The following is an 18,070-nucleotide window of genomic DNA, read 5'->3' on the forward strand; positions in this document are numbered from 1 at the left end:
CCGGGAGTAGAGCCGTAACCGCTGTTACCACGGCGATACAATACGCTGGTATTGGACTAAGCTTGCCGCATGCGACGGCAAGAAGGGCTGGGCAATTTGATAGACGCTGCTTATGGCCGAGAATTCTCAAAGATTTACTCAAGGTCTATTATGATAGATGACGAGTTGTAAGAGGAATATACCCCGGATTCTTTTTCTATTCATGTTCTCTTCCCATTTGAACTTCCAATATCCAACATCTCCCTTTGTGTTCACTTTGGGATGGAACGGGAACGTAACAGCGATACAAGGCATGTGACGGGTATAACTCGGCCACCAATCACGGAGTTTCCAATTACAAGACCCCTTTCGCCCAGTTCTCCCGTTTCGGACAAAAGGGCTGACTTCGAAAAGGTCAATGTGTTTTCATGTAACTCTCTCGGCCTGTACCCCGTGCTACCGTTAAAGGGCAGCTGGCGGCATGTGGATTTGGTGGGTTTCGTAAGTATGAACCCAGCCAACAGGCGACATGTGTTTACTATATCTAGTTCATGATGCTATATGATGTTATACAAGCGGAGAGCTTGTATTAAAACAATATTGCCATCGTTATATCCTACATATACTATATTCTGTAGCTGCATCTATCTTTTATATAACTCGAAATTGTATTAAACTTGAATTGGATAGCTGGAACAACATACCGCATGCAAACGTCATTAAATACATGGGTGTACGGTGACGAAATGCAACTGAGCCGAGGTGAGCCGAATGGCAATCCCGCATCGCCGCCAAGGTGCCGTGTCTGTTCACCAGCCAATCACCGCTCAGGCGTTTCAATCGCTGCCCGTGACCCACAATCGGCGGAAATTTCATCTCAAACACTTGCTATTGTCCATAGCCTCTTTGACCCGCTTTCCTCCACCGTTCACTCCGGAAATCGGTGATAAGCAATTTTCGTTTCCTTGCATCTATTTTGATATTCGGCTCCAGCTCCGAGGTATTTCGGCTATCAGGAACAATGGGTGCTCTCAGAAGAGTCAAGAACAAGCGCCGCACCAGGTATGTCTTCTCTAGGGGTTATACCTGTACCTATTGTTGGCGCTGATTGCTAACACACTTACAGAGACTATGATCAAGTCGTCGCGGATATCAAAACTCCCCGTCACCTCCAGCAGTACAAGGACTCGAAGGATGTGGAGGATCTGCCTGGGCTAGGCAAATTCTACTGCACAGAGTGCTCCAAATGGTTTGAGAGCGACTACAACCTCAAGGCACATACCAAGGGCAAGAACCACAAGCGGAGGTGAGTGTATTCCGACATGTCTTTTGTCGCATTCTCTGACCAGCTGCGCCTTATTTAGACTCCGTATCCTGCGTGAGGAGCCTCACAGCCAATTGCTTGCCGAGCGTGCGATCGGACTGGGACTTGTCGACAACGGCAAGCGCGAAGAGAACTCCGACGAGATGAAGGAGTGAATCGAAGCTTGAGCTTCGCCTTCCGGGATCAAAACCAGACCTTTGCTACGCGACCACGATATTCTTTCCAGCAAATCGACATACAAAAGTTTCCAGGATAATACATCTAGACCTATTCTGATGTTGACTTCCTCTTCCGTACATGCATATCGGTGGAGTCTCACGTGAAGCAATTTTTTTTATATTGCCGATACTCGCCGGGTTTTCGCTCTTCCGGTTTGCGGGTGACTCGAAACCGCCGAACATCGGCAAAAACGGCATCTGGGGCGAAATTTACCCCCTTACTAGCAATACTACCGAGTAATTCCAATAGAAATCCCTCAATACCAAATAGGTTCTAACCTAACTCGGCTTTCGGTATACGTAGCTCGGCTTCCAATGTTTTGATATGTTCCAGATCTTCTATACGCTTGAATGGCTGGGTTGAACATATTTACAGACCCGTTGTGGCCTCTTGGGATTTCACTTGTGCGTCCCAGGAATGATTAAAGCTCTTCATCAACCATTCATATGCCGCCCACTTTATCAGATGTTAGATGTTTAATCGATTATGATAGCAACATGGAGAACCTTGGAAAACATACCTGAGCGGCATTCACAATGAACGCCCTGACACTGCAGACTCCAAGGCCACGATAGAATGCCTTGATACCCTCTGCACGATATGTATCTTTCGCAATCTGGAAAGAACTTAGCGTTTGGCGTGATCGCAGTAGAGATTGGCTTTCAGTTGCCCTGGGCGAATGATCTGCAATTGTCTGTGCCTGCAGTCTTGTCTTGATCATATCCAAAGGAAACACCGAGCCCCAAGTAACAATGCCAGCAATGCCACCGCAAAGCAGAATCTTCATAGCGGCCTGGTGTGAGCCATCATCATCAGAGGTCATAAACCGTTTGCAAAGTTCGTAGGACCAGAAACTGCGCTACGTTAGCACTGAATCCCTCAAATGATACACTGGGGTATCTGGGGGTGGCGTGTGAGTTCCATACTAGAATCCATAGCCAATTGAATCTCTGGCGCTAGTAATCCCGCCCCCAAAGTATAAACCCCTCCAACCGCGCGTTCGGAAGATATCCTTGGCGACCGCCCACGAGGAGACTTCTGGCCGGCGATCCAGCTGTGCCCGACACTTGATGAACTCCGTTGGGGATGAGATGGTCCAACTAGCCAGTCCGCCTGCGGCACCGGCCAGCCAGATCTTGTAAGGCGAGACCCCCACGGGATTGGTGGGATCCGTTACGGACCCGTCCAATGCTGCTAAGGATCGGTTGTATGCAACAAAAAGAATAGCATTGAGAGCTCCATAGCCTAAGATCGGAGCAGCTGCGCCTATAATGATATCAATTGACTGCTATTGGTGTCGAATCAGTGTAACACAGACCTCGAACGAGAGAGCTTGCTTTTTCAAACCGGCTCAGATGTGCGGGCGATGCATCTGCATGTGCGTTTCCTGCTTGCAGCCGGACTTTGACAACATCGAGGGGATTACCGATGATGATTCCAATGGCTCCGCTGATGTAGCCAGCCCAGAAGTCTGCGGCCATGAGATCTCAGCTCTAAGGCCCAGATTGGAGATAATTGACGCAAATGTCGATTCGAAGCTCCCCAGATTTCCATAGTGGGGTGACCCCTCACGTGCGCGATTGATTACCAGTATGTGATCCCGAGCGATGGCTAGGGTCTAGTATATATACCACTACAGCTACGATCGGACGTTACGATTGTTGCTATGATCTTTTAGCCGAGTGGTAGAATGCATCTTATAAATCACATTAGAAGTACTCCGTACCTACCAAGGTACCTAAGTTAGCGCGAGAATTACACACCTGAACAACAACCTCCAAGGGAAATACGACTATTTCCCTGCATTTCAGTCTATACCAACCAGCCGGTACACCTTAGCCTTATTTGATGCCAAATAGAAGTCAACATGGATTTCAATATTGGCAATAATATACCGGAATGATCAAGGCACGGATGCAGCATGATTGGACGCCAAATTTCTCAATTGTAGGAACATCCATTAGCGAGCCTGTAACTTGGATTATTAGTAGATCCAGAACAATACTGTACTTCCAGCAATGGGTTCTAGGACATGGCAAAAGCAAAGAATTCAGTGAATGTGACAGGGGCGTACCAAATCTGAGATGACAATAGTTACCTTCTTTCTAAATATTTACAGACCTGCCTCTGTCTCACACCTCTTATCCTCACCCACCCTTCACTTCACCATCATCCTTACATCTTTTGCACTGCTTTTAACATCAAGATTACCACTGCTTCATCAATATGACCGACGAAGTGAGAATCAGCCCCCCTTGCCGACTCCACTTAGCCCTGCTGAAACCGAACCGATGTTATGGTCTCAAATCCCAAAGGGTTTTGAATAGACGCCTCGGGGCCAAAACACGGGCGCGGAGGATTATATCTGCCGAGAAATGAGGCCAGAAATGAGGCCGAGTTGCTCAGTCACACATCATCGTCTCCAGATCCGATGCCAGTCATACCCTCAATCCACGTTGACCACTATGTCGCGGCATTCAGATATGTCCGATGACTCGGACTCCGCCGACGTCAAGTGCTTCCAAGAACTACCTGATGACACATATGAAGCCATCGGGTCGGAGGCCCTTTCGCTCCTTCCATAGACACTCCTTCCCCAAATGGTATCGACCATTCACTCTTTGGTATTCATAGCGTCTCCCCCACCAAAGCAACCTTTCCTCTTTCATCATGTCTCCCAGTTTGACATCGGCTCATCTCAACCTTAAACATTGCCAAGAAGACGTCATACTTTTTCTCTCATTGATAATTTTACTGAATCAAGATGGAACCTGATTTGGATTCCCCCTGACCGATCCTGATACCTTACCTGTTTTGAGGCGTTCTACACCCATTCCGTCTGTGAATCCCCCTGCTAGCGTATAGCCTCAAGGGAGGCTGATCTATGTGCGGCTTCCTCGGTTTCTGCTTAGTGCCGAATCTCTCATTGATGCATGCTCCGAATGCATGCACAACAGCTGGTGGATATTCCTCTTCCAATGTGAGGTGAGCTGCATAGTCTATATCTAGCCTTGGCCTCCGAGATCTGGATCCTGAAATGATATCTGCAGTGTCACTCCCCCCCCCCCCCCCAACAAGTCTCGGCAGACGGCATGGTGGATGACGGGACTGGCAATGAGCTATCTCTCACTTTGCTCTCACTCTCACTTTGCTCTCACTCTCACTTTGCTCTCACTCTCACTTTGCTCTCACTCTCACTTTGCTCTCACTCTCACTTAGCTCTCACCCTTGACCTCACCATGGATCAACTAGCACTCCCGCCTGTGTCAGTCATGCCCTCTCTCATGACAGCTTTACCCACTGATACTGTCGTTCGTGTATTCAAACGCCTCCAACACGTCAAGCTCGAAGCTGAAACGATCGTGCAAAAGTTCGAACAAGATGCACAATACAGCGGAAATCAGTTCTTGGTTCTCCTCAAGTTACGCCCACAAATGGCCGAACGACTCTTCAATGACCATCGTTGCCTCGAAGGGATCGACTACCGCTTCGAGTTCGAAGGTGACATTGGTGTTCTGCGTTTGGTGCCTGGGTACAAACACGAGTACACAACGACCGGCCTGCTACAAAAAATCAATCTACAACTCGATCGTATGGGATTGAACGAATATTACCGTTGGGGCGGAGCGACAAGGTACAAATCCACAGCACGCGGCAAGGAGGGTGATCAAGTCTTTAGCCCTGCTCAACGTTGGCCATCTAGCGATGGATTAAGCTGGCCAACCATGGTCATTGAGACAGGCGTCTCAGAATCCCGACCAAAGCTCGTCGAAGACGCTAGATGGTGGTTCGGTTCCTCAGAAGGCCAAGTACGGATCGTGATTCTTATCTCCGTCACCAACCGTGCTGTACACATCGAAAAATGGCAGCTCGCTCCACCTGATGCCCCACATCCATTGACTCGGACATACATCAATACCTTGCGGGATATTCCGATCAATGTCCCACCCTCCACAAGACAGCCCCTAGGTATCCAACAACCGTATTCTTGCGCAGAGATTGAAATCACCGACCACAATGTCGTCGGCGCTCCTCTTGTCATACCGTTTTGCGCGCTCTTCGACGTCCCCAGTCGTCCACCCCATATGCACGATGTTGTCCTCGACGGGAGTACTTTGCGTTTCATTGCTGAGCTCAATTTTCTTTGACTGCCGATTGTGTCACATTTTCTGAATCCTTTGCTTTTGTTATTTGCTGGAACAACAGTATTATTACGGGTCTCCCGGTAGTCCAGGTTATGGGCTCGCTAATGGATGTTCCGACAATTGGGAGGTTTGGCGTCCAATCATGCTGCATCCTTGCTTTTACCATTCCGGTATATTATTGCTGAGTTGAATACATATTATGTTATCCATATAAAAACTTCCAAGACTTATCCTTTGCGGCCCCTACGAAAGTTAGAATATCTCCTATGAGGGACTCCGCCAAATCATAGACCAAAGCCATCTCGTGTATTTCCCTACATCTAGGTTCTAGTTATCCTAACGAGGTCAGCAGCTAAAAGGGCGATAGGACCTCGGGCGAGGGAAAAATCACCAGAGCGAGCATGGCCAAGATAGCTACCCGAAAGCTATACGCCGCCACACTCTTAGGGTTCTGAATCGTCCTCAGCCATCCTGTGCGTGGCAAATGTTTTAGCGTCTCTATTGCGTGTAGGGAAGGCAAAGGTGTGGCTTCCATTGTTGAGTAAAAGCATTGAGGGTTTCACTGAGGTGCAGGAAAGGATGCTTACAACATGGTTATATAGCAACTGGCCACTCGATGTGATAGATTGACCGGCCACAGCAGAACTGACATAAACCTTCCCCATCTCCTGAGACTGTCCAAACTACTCTTTGCACTTACTCATTTCCATCAGCTCGCAGGTACCATATCAGTTTGTGCGGTAAACCTGACATCTCTCCGGTGGATGCCCCGCGCTAAAAGTCGCACTTTTCGAGACACCCCTGTCGATAGTGCAGGACGCTAAAAGTCGCGTTTTTCGTTTGCGCTCCATCAAAATCTGGATTGTGCCAGTACTAAATGGTGCCTTTGTTTAGTCAATGTCAACGCCTAGAACAAAAGCTACAGCCCTCATTGGCCCCTAGGAAATAAGCCATGCGTTCGCTACCATACTGATCATTGGTGCCTACACATTTCTCACTGGCTTTTGGCAAATAAGTACTATTGGCCGTCACAAGGACTGCACAGACCGCCGTTTTCCAGCTGAAAAAGCGGTGGACCCTGAGACCGCAGGTTCATACCATGACAGACCCTCTTAATGAGGCACCTGGTCTACCTTTCCACATCTGTGCCAAAGAATAATTCGCCTTTCCGCCCCATGACTACGAGGTGAGTGCTATCTGCCCTTGGTATGCCTCAACGATTGACACTGCAAAGTGCATTTAAGCATGCCGACTCCGCCAATTCCTAATCAGAGACTGGAGATACTGGAGAAGGCCGAGAGCTACGAAGACTCAGATGAAGGTTACCAGTTCGCAGGTACTCTCGTTTTATACCGGTTAAATGGCCTTTTGCTCCACGGGAGGCTGAAAGGCCGCTCCTCTTCGCCTTCGGATATCAATGCAGACGACATTATAAATGTCAAGCAGATTCCTACCTCGGCCTATAACCCCGACTATTCTATCGAATTTACGCTAGCGCCTGAAAATCTGCTCAACAGCTGTTACATCAAAAAGCCTCAATTGCTTAGTTACGACCGGGTTAGTGAAGGCCCTCGACCGAATTCGATTGCAGAGGATGTCCTTAAGGAGGCAAGGGTGTGCGAAGTCTTAATGCAGCACCCACATCCTAACATTGCTACCTATCTCGGTTGTCAAGTTTCTAACGGCAGAATCACGGGCCTTTGCTTTGAGAAGTACCCTCGCACGCTTATGAAAGAAGTCGACCCAGGCGCCCTTATGAAGCGAGCACTAAGAAACACGCGGGAAGTGAGCGAGGACTATAGCCGTGTTCTTATAGATGTCGAAAGTGGTCTCCATCATCTTCACTCGCTGGGTTTAGTTCATAACGACCTCAATCCAAGCAATATAATGGTGGCCGATGATAGGGCAGTCATTATCGATTTTGGATCTTGCCGGAAGATTAGAGAAAGCCTCGAAGATGTCGGCCGTACTTATGAATGGCATGATGAAAAGATACAGCAATCTCTTCCCGAGAATGACCTGACTGCCTTGGAGGAGATTCGCATTTGGCTTGGTCTTAGTTTGGGAGTTTTTCAATTTGATGTCTAGTGTTATACATTATATCTACAAATACATGTTATTGCGCTCTTAAAGTTCTAGTCAAGCCATTGTCACTAAGTCCACCTATCTATATCAGGAGAGGTTCAAAATAACATGACTTCCAGTTTGTCAGAGTCCACCACATCGTTTTCATTGATCCAACCCCTTGCGAAGCCCAGGTTCTGCATCGCGTCGATGTCATAACGCACACGGTCCCGCACCTCCCGCAGACGGGCGAAAACGTCATTGAACCAGTCACTATCTTCACTGCGAGAGATCGCCGGCCAGTCAAGCGGGGTCGCGTACAACTCCTTATCGAAGGACGGCCCCGAGCGGGGAGTGGTATACGACGCACTAGGGGGAGCGGGAGTATTCTTAGCTTTCTTTTTCTTCTCCCCCCTCCCCCCCTCTTGTCGGCGATATCGGTAGCTAGACGCTTCTTCGTGGACTTAGACCGAGTCTTAGGGCCCTTAGCGGTCTTGACCGGGGTTGCGGGAACGGGAGTAGCCTTACTTTTCCCTTTGCCCTTGCTAATAGTAGCCGCCGAAGCGTCACCGGGCACGACTGCCTTCCCCTTGCCTTTGTCGGCCTTCTTACGAGCCAACAGCTGATTCAATCTCATCTCGCTGCGCAAGCAGGTATGGCCAGAACTCCTCCTGCGTTTGCCGATAGTCTAAGCGGTGCTGTCATCGTCAGTTAGGGCGATGAAAACAAATGGAGTTTAAATATCAATATAAATATAAACATGAAGATGAAGATGAAGACCCGGCCAGCTTTTAGCCGGTCAAAATTGAAGATAAGGATAAGGATCCAGCCAGCTTTTCACTAGTCAAAAAATGAAGTCTTGAAGGTGAAGACGGTTCTCAATGATAGACACTGTATAACACCGATTTGAATTCTGTCGGCACACAGGCTGGTTTGCACACAGGCGGTTTTGAAATTTTCGCACACAGCTGGCTTCGCACAGAGGCGACTTTGGAAGAAGTGAGATATAGCCTTTTACTATTCTCCACCATAAAATTACCAGCGAGGCCCCGATGCAGGGGGAAGCTCGTCAGTCGGCTTAGATCTTGATGAATCTAGCAGAAGGGGAAAAACGAGGGCCTCGTAATCTGTTGAGGCTACGAAGCAAGAGAGATAGATGGAAAAACGTTAAGAAGAAGAGAGGTGATGATGTATCTATGAAAAGGAGGCGGTATATAAGCCGGCGACAAACGAGACAAACTAGGTGAATGCTCACTGCATACAGAGAGCTCAGTCTGCTCATAGAGACAGACGCATACCGTGCATGCATTGCATGTATGCATGTCTTGCCTGCTAACTAGCAATTTTCGCAGCCTTCAGGTTGTTGTTTAGGTGCATATACAGAATGCACGTGACTTCCTAAAAATAACGCCCCACGTGGAGCTCGGACCACCATACCCCATTGGGCGGTCAGTTATTGTGGGACGCGGCAGTTTGGTGTTTTGGGAGCCTCAACGTAACGCGCGACGCGTCGACAACTCGCACCTGCCTCAACTTTGGAATCATTGTACAGCAGGCGCTTGGTGTATTTGGATATTTGTTTCATATATTTTGGACCCAATGTAAGTCCTCGACTTAATCATTTTCTACTTTTGATACTGACATGCCTGGAAGGTATCGACAACGCCCGGCCGGCGGCGACAACAACAGCGTCAAGACTCCCTTACAACCGAAATCCGTGAACTCCCAGAACTCGATCGACCGACTTGTAAGACCATTCAAATGTCCAGGGAGCGCAACACCCACTCGTGCGTCTGAAAAGCCATCAAGAAAGAGAAGGAAGGTCAACTATGCCAATGCCGATGGAAGCGTGGAAGATGGAGAGAAGCCATACACGAATGATGACCGCCTCGCTTTGGAAACAAGAGAGGCCAACAAATTCCCCGCCTACAAACCAAAGGACAAAGAGGTGGCGTTCAGGCAACGATTTCAGGTTCCGTTCCTCAATAAAGCCACCGGCGAGTACAGTTCTGGTCGGGTGGCTCCGACACTGGGAATGCGACGAGGGGCGACATTTGTGGTAAAGCCACTACATGACCCTAGTGGAGAATTTGCGATTGTTTTATACGACCCTACGGTAGACGACGTCGCCGAGGAACCTGCGCCCGAAAACCAGGAGGCACCGACGGAGGACACGCCAAAATTGGATGAGCCAATTGTGCATAAGAGTCTAGCAGACATTCTGGGGCTCAAAAAGAATGTGGAAGATAGGCCAAAGGTGCCTGTTGTGATTGACCCGAGACTGTCCAAAGTGCTTCGGCCACATCAAGTCGAGGGTGTGAAGGTATTGCGCCCCGAGGTACGCTGTGTTGTGGGAGTAAAACTGACATTACGCTTACCATAGTTCCTTTATCGATGTGTGACTGGGCTGGTCGACAAGAATGCAAATGGATGTATCATGGCAGACGGCATGGGACTTGGTAAAACGGTGAGCTTGGGCAACCCCGACTTTCGTACCTTGGTCCTAACGAACACAGCTTCAATGCATCGCATTGATGTGGACGCTACTCAAGCAGTCCTCAGAAGCAGGAAAAACCACCATTCAGAAATGTGTGATTGCATGTCCGTCAAGTTTGGTTGGTAATTGGGCCAATGAACTGGGTGAGTTATGCGTGGCACCTTACTTCTTGTGAGCTCGACTGACTATATCAGTAAAATGGCTTGGAAAAGACGCCACCACACCCTTTGCGATTGATGGAAAGGCCACGAAAGCAGAATTAATATCCCAGATCAAGCAGTGGGCCATTGCATCAGGGCGTGGAATCGTCAGGCCCGTCCTTATTGTGTCCTACGAGACACTTCGTATGTATGCGGATACTTTGAATGACACCCCGATCGGACTTCTTCTATGCGACGAAGGTCATCGACTGAAAAACAAGGAAAGTTTGACATGGACTGCTTTGAACCAACTCAACGTTACTCGCAGAGTGATTCTTTCTGGAACACCTATCCAGAATGATCTGTCTGAGTACTTCGCTCTTCTTCACTTCGCGAACCCGAATCTTCTCGGCTCCCAAGCCGAGTTCCGGAAGAGGTTCGAACTACCCATTCTACGGGGTCGGGATGCCGCAGGCACAGACGCAGAAAAGAAGCTGGGGGATGAAAGATTACAGGAACTCTCTGGTATTGTGAATAAGTTCATTATCCGCCGAACCAACGAGCTCCTCTCAAAATACTTGCCCATCAAGTACGAGCATGTTGTTTTCTGCAACATGTCTGAGTTCCAGCGCGGTCTGTATAACCATTTCATCAAGAGTCCAGAGATCCAAAGCCTTCTTCGCGGAAAAGGCAGTCAGCCGCTGAAAGCAATTGGTATTCTGAAAAAGCTTTGCAATCACCCAGATCTACTCGATCTAGCGAACGACCTTCCAGGATGCGAGCACGCATTCCCCGAGGATTATTCACCCCCCGATTCTCGGGGCCGCGACAGAGACATCAAGAGTTGGTACTCTGGCAAAATGATGGTCCTCGACCGCATGTTAGCCCGAATCCGACAAGACACCAACGACAAAATCGTCCTCATCAGTAATTACACTCAGACCCTCGATTTATTCGAAAAGCTCTGTCGGTCACGGGGTTACGGCTCCTTGCGTCTCGACGGCACCATGAACATCAAAAAGCGCACAAAGCTAGTCGACACGTTCAATAACCCAGACGGTCAGGAATTTGTATTCCTCCTCAGCAGCAAAGCCGGCGGGTGTGGACTGAATTTGATCGGCGCCAACCGGCTGGTGCTATTCGATCCAGACTGGAACCCAGCCGCTGACCAGCAAGCGCTAGCACGAGTGTGGCGAGACGGACAGAAGAAAGATTGTTTTGTCTACCGGTTCATCGCAACAGGCTCAATCGAAGAGAAGATCTTCCAGCGCCAGTCCCACAAACAGTCCCTCTCATCGTGTGTCGTGGACTCCGCAGAAGATGTCGAGCGTCATTTCTCCCTCGATTCCCTGCGAGAACTCTTCCAGTTCAAACCGGATACTCGGAGTGACACCCATGATACCTTCAAGTGCAAACGGTGTCGGCCCGACGGCACGCAATATATCAAGGCTCCCGCTATGCTGTATGGTGATACGAGTTCGTGGAACCATTTTGTCAACACCGGCGAGAAGGGCCCGCTCCATCAAATCCAGGATCTGCTTCTTCGTCAGGAGACTGGGGAACAGGATGTTTCGGCTATTTTCCAGTACATCAGTCATTAATACACTTATTTGGCATACTTGGGCTGGTTCGAGATCAACTATAGTATTGGGTGGATTGTATCTTTTGGAGCGTATTCATTTGGGAAGCGAACAATTATGACCATAGAACGAATTCAATGATTTTGTTTTGTCTCTGTACCGCGGAGAGCTACATGCTGCCGAAACATGAAAGGCTACGAATACCACACTCAAAGATAACTAAACGTATAGCAAGGTATCCAGCCAATAGACACATTTGGGAGAGGGTAAGAAATGTATGCCATTGAGAACCATCGCTACCTATTCACAGACAATAACTATCGACAGAAGAACGATCTCGGGTATGGTCGCAACAAAACGATCCAGCTAAGTAACACAAAAAGAAAGGTCTATGCAGGAGGCAAGTTCCAGCTCGAGCTACAAATGCAACTATTTCTTGGACCTCCGTCCTCCAATACCCAGCCGGCCCAGATTTGGAAGACCCGATCTGTGTCTCTGAGTAGATGACGCACCCTTCGCCGCACTGTCCAACGCGCGCGAAGCAGCCGTGCCACTGACACCAGCACCAGAGCCTCCCAGCCCGGCGTTTCCAGCAGCAGCGTTACTAGGGCCCGGGGCACCGCGCGGGGCATCGGGTAGACCAGATCGGTCCTTGGGACGGTCTGCAGCGGCGACGGAGAGAGCAGCTGTAAGAGAGGGGTTGTTGATAGGGCCGGACTGATCGAAGGACTGGCGGGTGGAGCCTTGGGATCGACGGGCTCGTTCCTGGACGGACTTGAACTTGTCGAGGAGTTCGACCCAGCGGATGGAGTTCTCGTCGCGGGGTTTCAGGCGGGTGCCTGTGGAACGGTCGAAGGGCGGGGCTGTTTGGGTAGTGCTAGGGAAATTCGTCTCAGTAAACCTTAGGATAGACTGCGGGGAGCAGGGGCCATACCTGCGGGTTCCGCCGTGGAGGAATCCGATGTTGCTGACGCTGTTTAGACGGTTCTTGAGGGCGGCGAAGGCGGAGCTCTGGGGGAGGAGCATGAGGACGCCGTAGAGACATTTGTAGAGGAAGGGGTATTTTTCGGGTTCAAGAAGTTGGAGGCGGAGATCTATTGGAATTAGCTTCTGGGACTGAAGTTGTATTGACGGAGAAAAACGGACATGTGAATACTGGTGACTCTAGTAATTGCACCAGTTTGTCGATTTGGATTAGCATATTGACTGTCATTTCCAATTCGGCACTGTGGATAGACTTGTCAGCAGACTATCATGGTGAATGGAGCCGGTATACTGACAAGATCTGGAGAAGATTGTATGCCTGTTCATAGGCCTGGGCAAGGAGACAGAGTGAAAACGTAGAGACAGCGTTGTGGCACCACGATCTGAAAAGTCCAACAAAGAACATTTGACCATCCTAAACGTTTTCATTAGTCTCGAGAATGCAAGGCAAGGTGACCGGGGGTATTACTTTCGAATCGAGATTTCTTAAGCGCTTTCTCAATTCCGAGAGCTCGGGCGCAGTGATGAGGTTGTTGTTCAAGTTCTGGACCATGATGCTGGCGAACTCGAGATCCTGATGATACATTAGCATAGAAGACCTCGATGTGTGCAACGAACATTACCTCTTCCTTCTCGAGGCAATCTGCCAAAGTCCGATATATACGCTCCGGGCTCAGGTTCAGAGAAAGCTGCCTGATGATCAGATTTCCGCGCACTTCGAGTAAATGCCTGTCTGTAGAGAAGAGCTGTAATAAGTTGACCATGAAAGAGGTAAAATAGCTGTCCTCGCTGTTCCTTGAGATCTGTGAAAGGAGTTGCAAATCTTTGGTTACAACCGCCTCCGAAGGGTCGGATAGCGTTTTTAGTAAAGCTGGGAAGGTACCATCGTTGAAAGCGACAACCTTCCGCGGGGCTTTACGGTGGAGCATGATGAGCCATACAAGGGCCGCAACTCTAGTGGCTTCATTTTCGTTGAGGAATTGTAGAGTGAGGGAGTTGACAGCAGCAGCGTAGTCAAGGTCAGCAGGAGGCAGCGGGGTGGAAACAACACTACTACGCGGTGTAGCCGCAACGGAATTCTCTTGTACTGTCTGCTTCTTTGTGTCACTGCTCGCTGTCTCTGAAGGCCTGACTCCTGGAGTCGATGATCTTCGCTCTATGGTTTCTTTGCTGGCTGTGGCGGAAGGGATCTTTGACGATGGCGCCTGGGCTTCCTCGGTCGTGTCATCTGACAGGGAGTAGATGTATTGGACAAGGGACGTGTTGACTTGGTTTGCTGCTTTTCGTACTTGATCCGAGCCACTGGACATGGCTGGGAGTACCTGAGTCAACAGCCGCGGAACGAAAGGAAGAATATCTTCAGGGCTGATCTCGAAAAAGGAATCAAGCCAACGAAGGGCCGTCAATTGCATTTCCTCCTCTAAAACGAACGTAAGCACATGAAAGCCAGAGAGATAGAGTCACGCATACCATAAGAGGTGTTGACAAAGCCGACAAGAATATCAAGAATCTTGGGGTGGTCGATTTGTACATCTTGTCCCGGGATCCAATCTCCATCGGCTTGAGCGATCTCATCATCGACGGTCGTATCTGAGACCGAGTCTGCAACGGCAACGTCGTACCTGTCGTCACTCGCACCATCGGTCTGGGCATTTTGCTCTGTCGCGTTGCTCATCACATCGCTGGCAACCGACTGTCTGTTGCTCTTCTGACTCTTCCGGCTTTCTTCAATCCCCTTTTTAAGTCGGGTAATCCTCTTGATCTCCGCTAAGAACCGATCAAGTAAACCCTGGGTTGCAATATTCACGTCTTTGTTCGGTCCGCCCAGGAACTTAATCAATCCCTCTAGGAACTCTGGCAAATAGCTCACGAGCTCTAGGTCGGGGATTGTATCTAGAAGGGTAAGCCATGAGACCAGAAAGTTGCGAGTGAACGGTTGGATCACATGAATCCGATCTTTAAGCAGAGGAATGAACCGTGCGAGAGAGAACGCCATGGGAAGTTCCTGGTCTTCCTGATTCTCCAATTCTGTAGCTTCCTTTTCGGGGAGCTGTAGAATCGACACATACGAGGCTGCCGATTCAGCCACAATATCCTTCACCAGGCGATCCAGAAGCTCCGCGCCATTCTTGACTGATAGCTCCGAATCAGACGCAAGCTATATTCCATGTCAGCGTATGCGATATCTCATTGAAACAATCTACACCCCTCACCTTAGCCAGCGCGTCAAAAACCTCATTGAAGAACAACAGTATCTCTCCCTTGGCCACCTTGGCTATATTGTACATGCTCTCACATGCGTAGTACCGCACTCGCGCATCTTGGTCGGAGAAGCATGCGAGTACAGGCGGCACAATTTCACCCAAGTACGGCGCAACTCCTTCCTATATCCCAGAAATCAGCCACTATGTCCCCCGAGACGTTGACTATAGCCACCACTTACCGATCCGAGTGCAATCGAGGCAGCAGCCAATCCGATTAGGCCTCCATTCCGGGCATGGGGTTGGTGCACGGCGTACGCATAGTCGTGGCAGAGCTGTTCAACGATTTTTTGTATTTTCTCCTGCTCTCCTTGGAAAACAGCGTCGCGGACAATTTTCTCAAGCCTAGTGTAAATAGAGAGTGATCAGTATGGGTTGTTTCAAGTGCGGAGCGATAAAACCGAGCTGGCATACTCCAGAGCTCCCTGCTTCCTCCTGTCGTAGAGCTTGTCGTTCAATAACCGCTGGATTGCTTGATCCATGGCTCAAGGCAGCCTATGCTGCAATCTTTCCCCAGTTATGGTCGGCTAAGCAATGTTCATCGTGAACGAAGGGTATCTCGGCGGTTTGGCTGTCGCGGGACGGTCAGGAGCTTGAAAGTCGAGGATGAGCGGTAAATTTGACGATAGTTCGAGCGCACAAGAAGGTCCAGATTGCCCGGCGGCTTTTCTACCGTAATAACAAGCAAAAATGCAACCACAGGATGAGGGAGATGCGTTGGCAGTGTGGAGATGGAGAGACCAGAGCGGTGGTGTGACGTAAGGTCCGCAGATTCGAGCCTTACCGCCTTAGGCCTTCAGGTCCACGGGTCTTATTCTGAAGGTAAATCCAGTACACCTGCAGGTGGTTCCTAATCTGTAATGAGTTTATGGACTTAATGCTTTTTTTATATGTCTTATTCTCCCTGCTGTTTGTGCGGTAATCCATCCTTGAGCAAGATGAAAGAAGTCCAAGAACAAAGAACCGAAACCGACCTTCGAAACATGATCTTGACTACTTGGAGCGCCCTTTCTACATGTATACAAAGGTAGTAAAAGACATGGGCCTTGCAGACGCCTACAGAAACACCTAAAAGGACATGCAAAGACACTTCGAGTTCCTAATGCCTTCTTGGGCCAAACAGATCGAATTATCGAAGTCTTATGCCGTCAGGGACAGAAGCCACATGAGCAGCTAACTATTCTTGCACTGAGTGTTTGAACAAGAGGGGATCTCAGATATTGAGCACGAACATCAAAGCCCAAGGAAACGAAGACTATGAAACAAGACAAAGATGAGAAGCATACATGACCAAGCAGGCATATCGCAGGAGATATCAAGATCCAAAAGGAGAAAGCAGAGAGCAGATCCCAACTTTTCGAACATGGCTCCCCGCTGACACATAGAAATCATAAGGTAAACAATCCCAGAAAAGAAAAAGAAAAACAGACATGGTGTGTGGCTGTACAAGAATTCGTCGAGACTCCGCGGAAGCATCACGCAAAGGTATAGAACAGAAGAAAAAGGCCTTCAGAAAGGAGAGAAAAAGGGTGAAAATGCTAAAGACAAGTAGAAGAAAACGAATGGCGCCGATAACACAAATTAATCGCTCAGACATGTCGACTTGAAATGTACTTCGCTATCGCGACGTCTGGCTGCCCCATCCTGATGGGCGCCAGCTGCCAGTGGAGTGCTTGGAGACGGTACTAGTAGGCGACCTTGCGCCCGAGTAGACATATTCGCCGTCGACGTATTGGGCTCCTGTGGAGAAGGTGCTGCGGTGCTTGCGGCGGGCATAGCGCTGTTCGAGGCGGTAGAGCTCGAGTTCTACTTCGATATTAGTTATCTTTCCTAGTATTTCGAGGTCGCATTTCAATTCCGCAGTGAAGCGGCATTTTGCTGGGTGTTTTTCTCGGGGGTCGCGGAACATACTGGCTTGTAGCTTGTCGATGAGACCCATTGTGACGGTTGAAATGCAGTGATGGATATCCTCAAGAATTGAGGTCTAGAAACTTGGAGAGAATGCTAGATGCTATATGCTTGGATATAGAAGACGACGATCCCACGTGGAACGTGGAACGTAAGGGGAGCGGAGCTGTGGAGGAAAAATTGACGTTTCTGCGCAGAACCATGGATCAGTCCCTGATGATCAAGCTTGACATCCTGTGGATATATAAATATCCTACATATGTAGGAAAGAGGGCTTACTCGGTAATGATAGTGGTTTCAGTAAGCGCTGGTCTAAAAGCCGAGACTTATGATATGCAGGAGTGTTCCGGGAGGTGCAGGGTCTGAAATGGATAATCGGGCTAGCGGGACAGTGGGGGGTTAAAGAATGTAGAGATTTAAATCAATTGAATGAGAGTAAAGAGGATACAATTCCCCAGAAGTCATAAAGAGTGCAGAGAAGAAGAGAAGCCTTGCAGAAAAGAAAAGGGGGGTGTGGGGAGAACTCGACTAAATTAGCGCCTCAATATCCGGAGAGGCTAAGACAATGCGTATGTGTTTCATCTATACATCTTACTATTCTAGGTCTGGATTTTTCTGAAAATTAATAGAATATGGACTGGATAGGATTGAACTCAGATAGTACCCGTATATACTCTGAACATAACCATCCTATTTGACGTGGAACGTTTCTTTTTATAGAGACCACGCGACAACTGGACGTTCTCGATGTTCTGTTCGCACAGACCGGTCGACCCGCTATATTAATCACGCATTTAGACTTGCATCTGAGTGGATACGGGCGTTTCCAAGGTCGTTATCTTAGTAAAAAGTGTGCCTTGGGGATTCCCTAATCTCGACTAGTACTCCGTGCTCTTTATGGAATACTACAAACGTGGTGGATGGTCTGTGCTGTAGACACAATTATGGGAAGCCCTATTTGGAAACCAA

The 18,070-nt window shown here is 48.9% G+C and overlaps 7 protein-coding genes across 7 annotated transcripts; 4 read left to right on the forward strand and 3 right to left on the reverse strand.

Moving 5' to 3' along the window:
* Positions 1 to 1,000: 1,000 nt before the first annotated feature.
* On the forward strand, positions 1,001 to 1,458 carry N7525_006000 (putative C2H2 finger domain protein; the record flags this gene model as incomplete). The annotated part of the gene is made up of 3 exons (XM_002564196.1): positions 1,001 to 1,041; positions 1,106 to 1,285; positions 1,344 to 1,458. The coding sequence occupies 3 exons, from the start codon at positions 1,001 to 1,003 to the stop codon at positions 1,456 to 1,458; spliced, it is 336 nt and encodes a 111-aa protein (XP_002564242.1).
* Positions 1,459 to 1,891: 433 nt separating this feature from the next.
* Positions 1,892 to 3,003, reverse strand: N7525_006001 (uncharacterized protein; the record flags this gene model as incomplete). The annotated part of the gene is made up of 4 exons (XM_002564195.1): positions 1,892 to 1,978; positions 2,043 to 2,376; positions 2,449 to 2,788; positions 2,841 to 3,003. 4 exons carry the CDS (start codon positions 3,001 to 3,003, stop codon positions 1,892 to 1,894), a joined length of 924 nt encoding a protein of 307 aa, XP_002564241.1.
* Positions 3,004 to 4,761: 1,758 nt separating this feature from the next.
* Positions 4,762 to 5,670, forward strand: N7525_006002 (uncharacterized protein; the record flags this gene model as incomplete). The annotated part of the gene is made up of 1 exon (XM_002564194.1): positions 4,762 to 5,670. The coding sequence occupies one exon, from the start codon at positions 4,762 to 4,764 to the stop codon at positions 5,668 to 5,670; it is 909 nt and encodes a 302-aa protein (XP_002564240.1).
* Positions 5,671 to 6,912: 1,242 nt separating this feature from the next.
* N7525_006003 (uncharacterized protein) lies at positions 6,913 to 7,755 on the forward strand (the record flags this gene model as incomplete). The annotated part of the gene is made up of 1 exon (XM_002564192.1): positions 6,913 to 7,755. The coding sequence occupies one exon, from the start codon at positions 6,913 to 6,915 to the stop codon at positions 7,753 to 7,755; it is 843 nt and encodes a 280-aa protein (XP_002564238.1).
* Positions 7,756 to 9,373: 1,618 nt separating this feature from the next.
* N7525_006004 (DNA-dependent ATPase RAD54) lies at positions 9,374 to 11,969 on the forward strand (the record flags this gene model as incomplete). Its single annotated transcript, XM_061213577.1, has 4 exons — positions 9,374 to 10,054; positions 10,115 to 10,198; positions 10,248 to 10,371; positions 10,423 to 11,969. The coding sequence occupies 4 exons, from the start codon at positions 9,374 to 9,376 to the stop codon at positions 11,967 to 11,969; spliced, it is 2,436 nt and encodes an 811-aa protein (XP_061070598.1).
* Positions 11,970 to 12,377: 408 nt separating this feature from the next.
* Positions 12,378 to 15,675, reverse strand: N7525_006005 (VAC14 family protein; the record flags this gene model as incomplete). Its single annotated transcript, XM_061213578.1, has 10 exons — positions 12,378 to 12,825; positions 12,883 to 13,042; positions 13,095 to 13,174; positions 13,229 to 13,347; positions 13,402 to 13,506; positions 13,556 to 14,352; positions 14,403 to 15,090; positions 15,146 to 15,316; positions 15,376 to 15,538; positions 15,608 to 15,675. The coding sequence occupies 10 exons, from the start codon at positions 15,673 to 15,675 to the stop codon at positions 12,378 to 12,380; spliced, it is 2,799 nt and encodes a 932-aa protein (XP_061070599.1).
* Positions 15,676 to 16,811: 1,136 nt separating this feature from the next.
* N7525_006006 (uncharacterized protein) lies at positions 16,812 to 17,132 on the reverse strand (the record flags this gene model as incomplete). The annotated part of the gene is made up of 2 exons (XM_002564188.1): positions 16,812 to 16,999; positions 17,105 to 17,132. The coding sequence occupies 2 exons, from the start codon at positions 17,130 to 17,132 to the stop codon at positions 16,812 to 16,814; spliced, it is 216 nt and encodes a 71-aa protein (XP_002564234.1).
* Between the last annotated feature and the right edge of the window lie 938 nt (positions 17,133 to 18,070).

The sequence above is a fragment of the Penicillium rubens genome (assembly GCF_028828025.1).
Source record: "Penicillium rubens strain IBT 27055 chromosome Unknown utg000002l_segment0_segment0, whole genome shotgun sequence".
Classification (NCBI taxonomy): domain Eukaryota; kingdom Fungi; phylum Ascomycota; class Eurotiomycetes; order Eurotiales; family Aspergillaceae; genus Penicillium; species Penicillium rubens.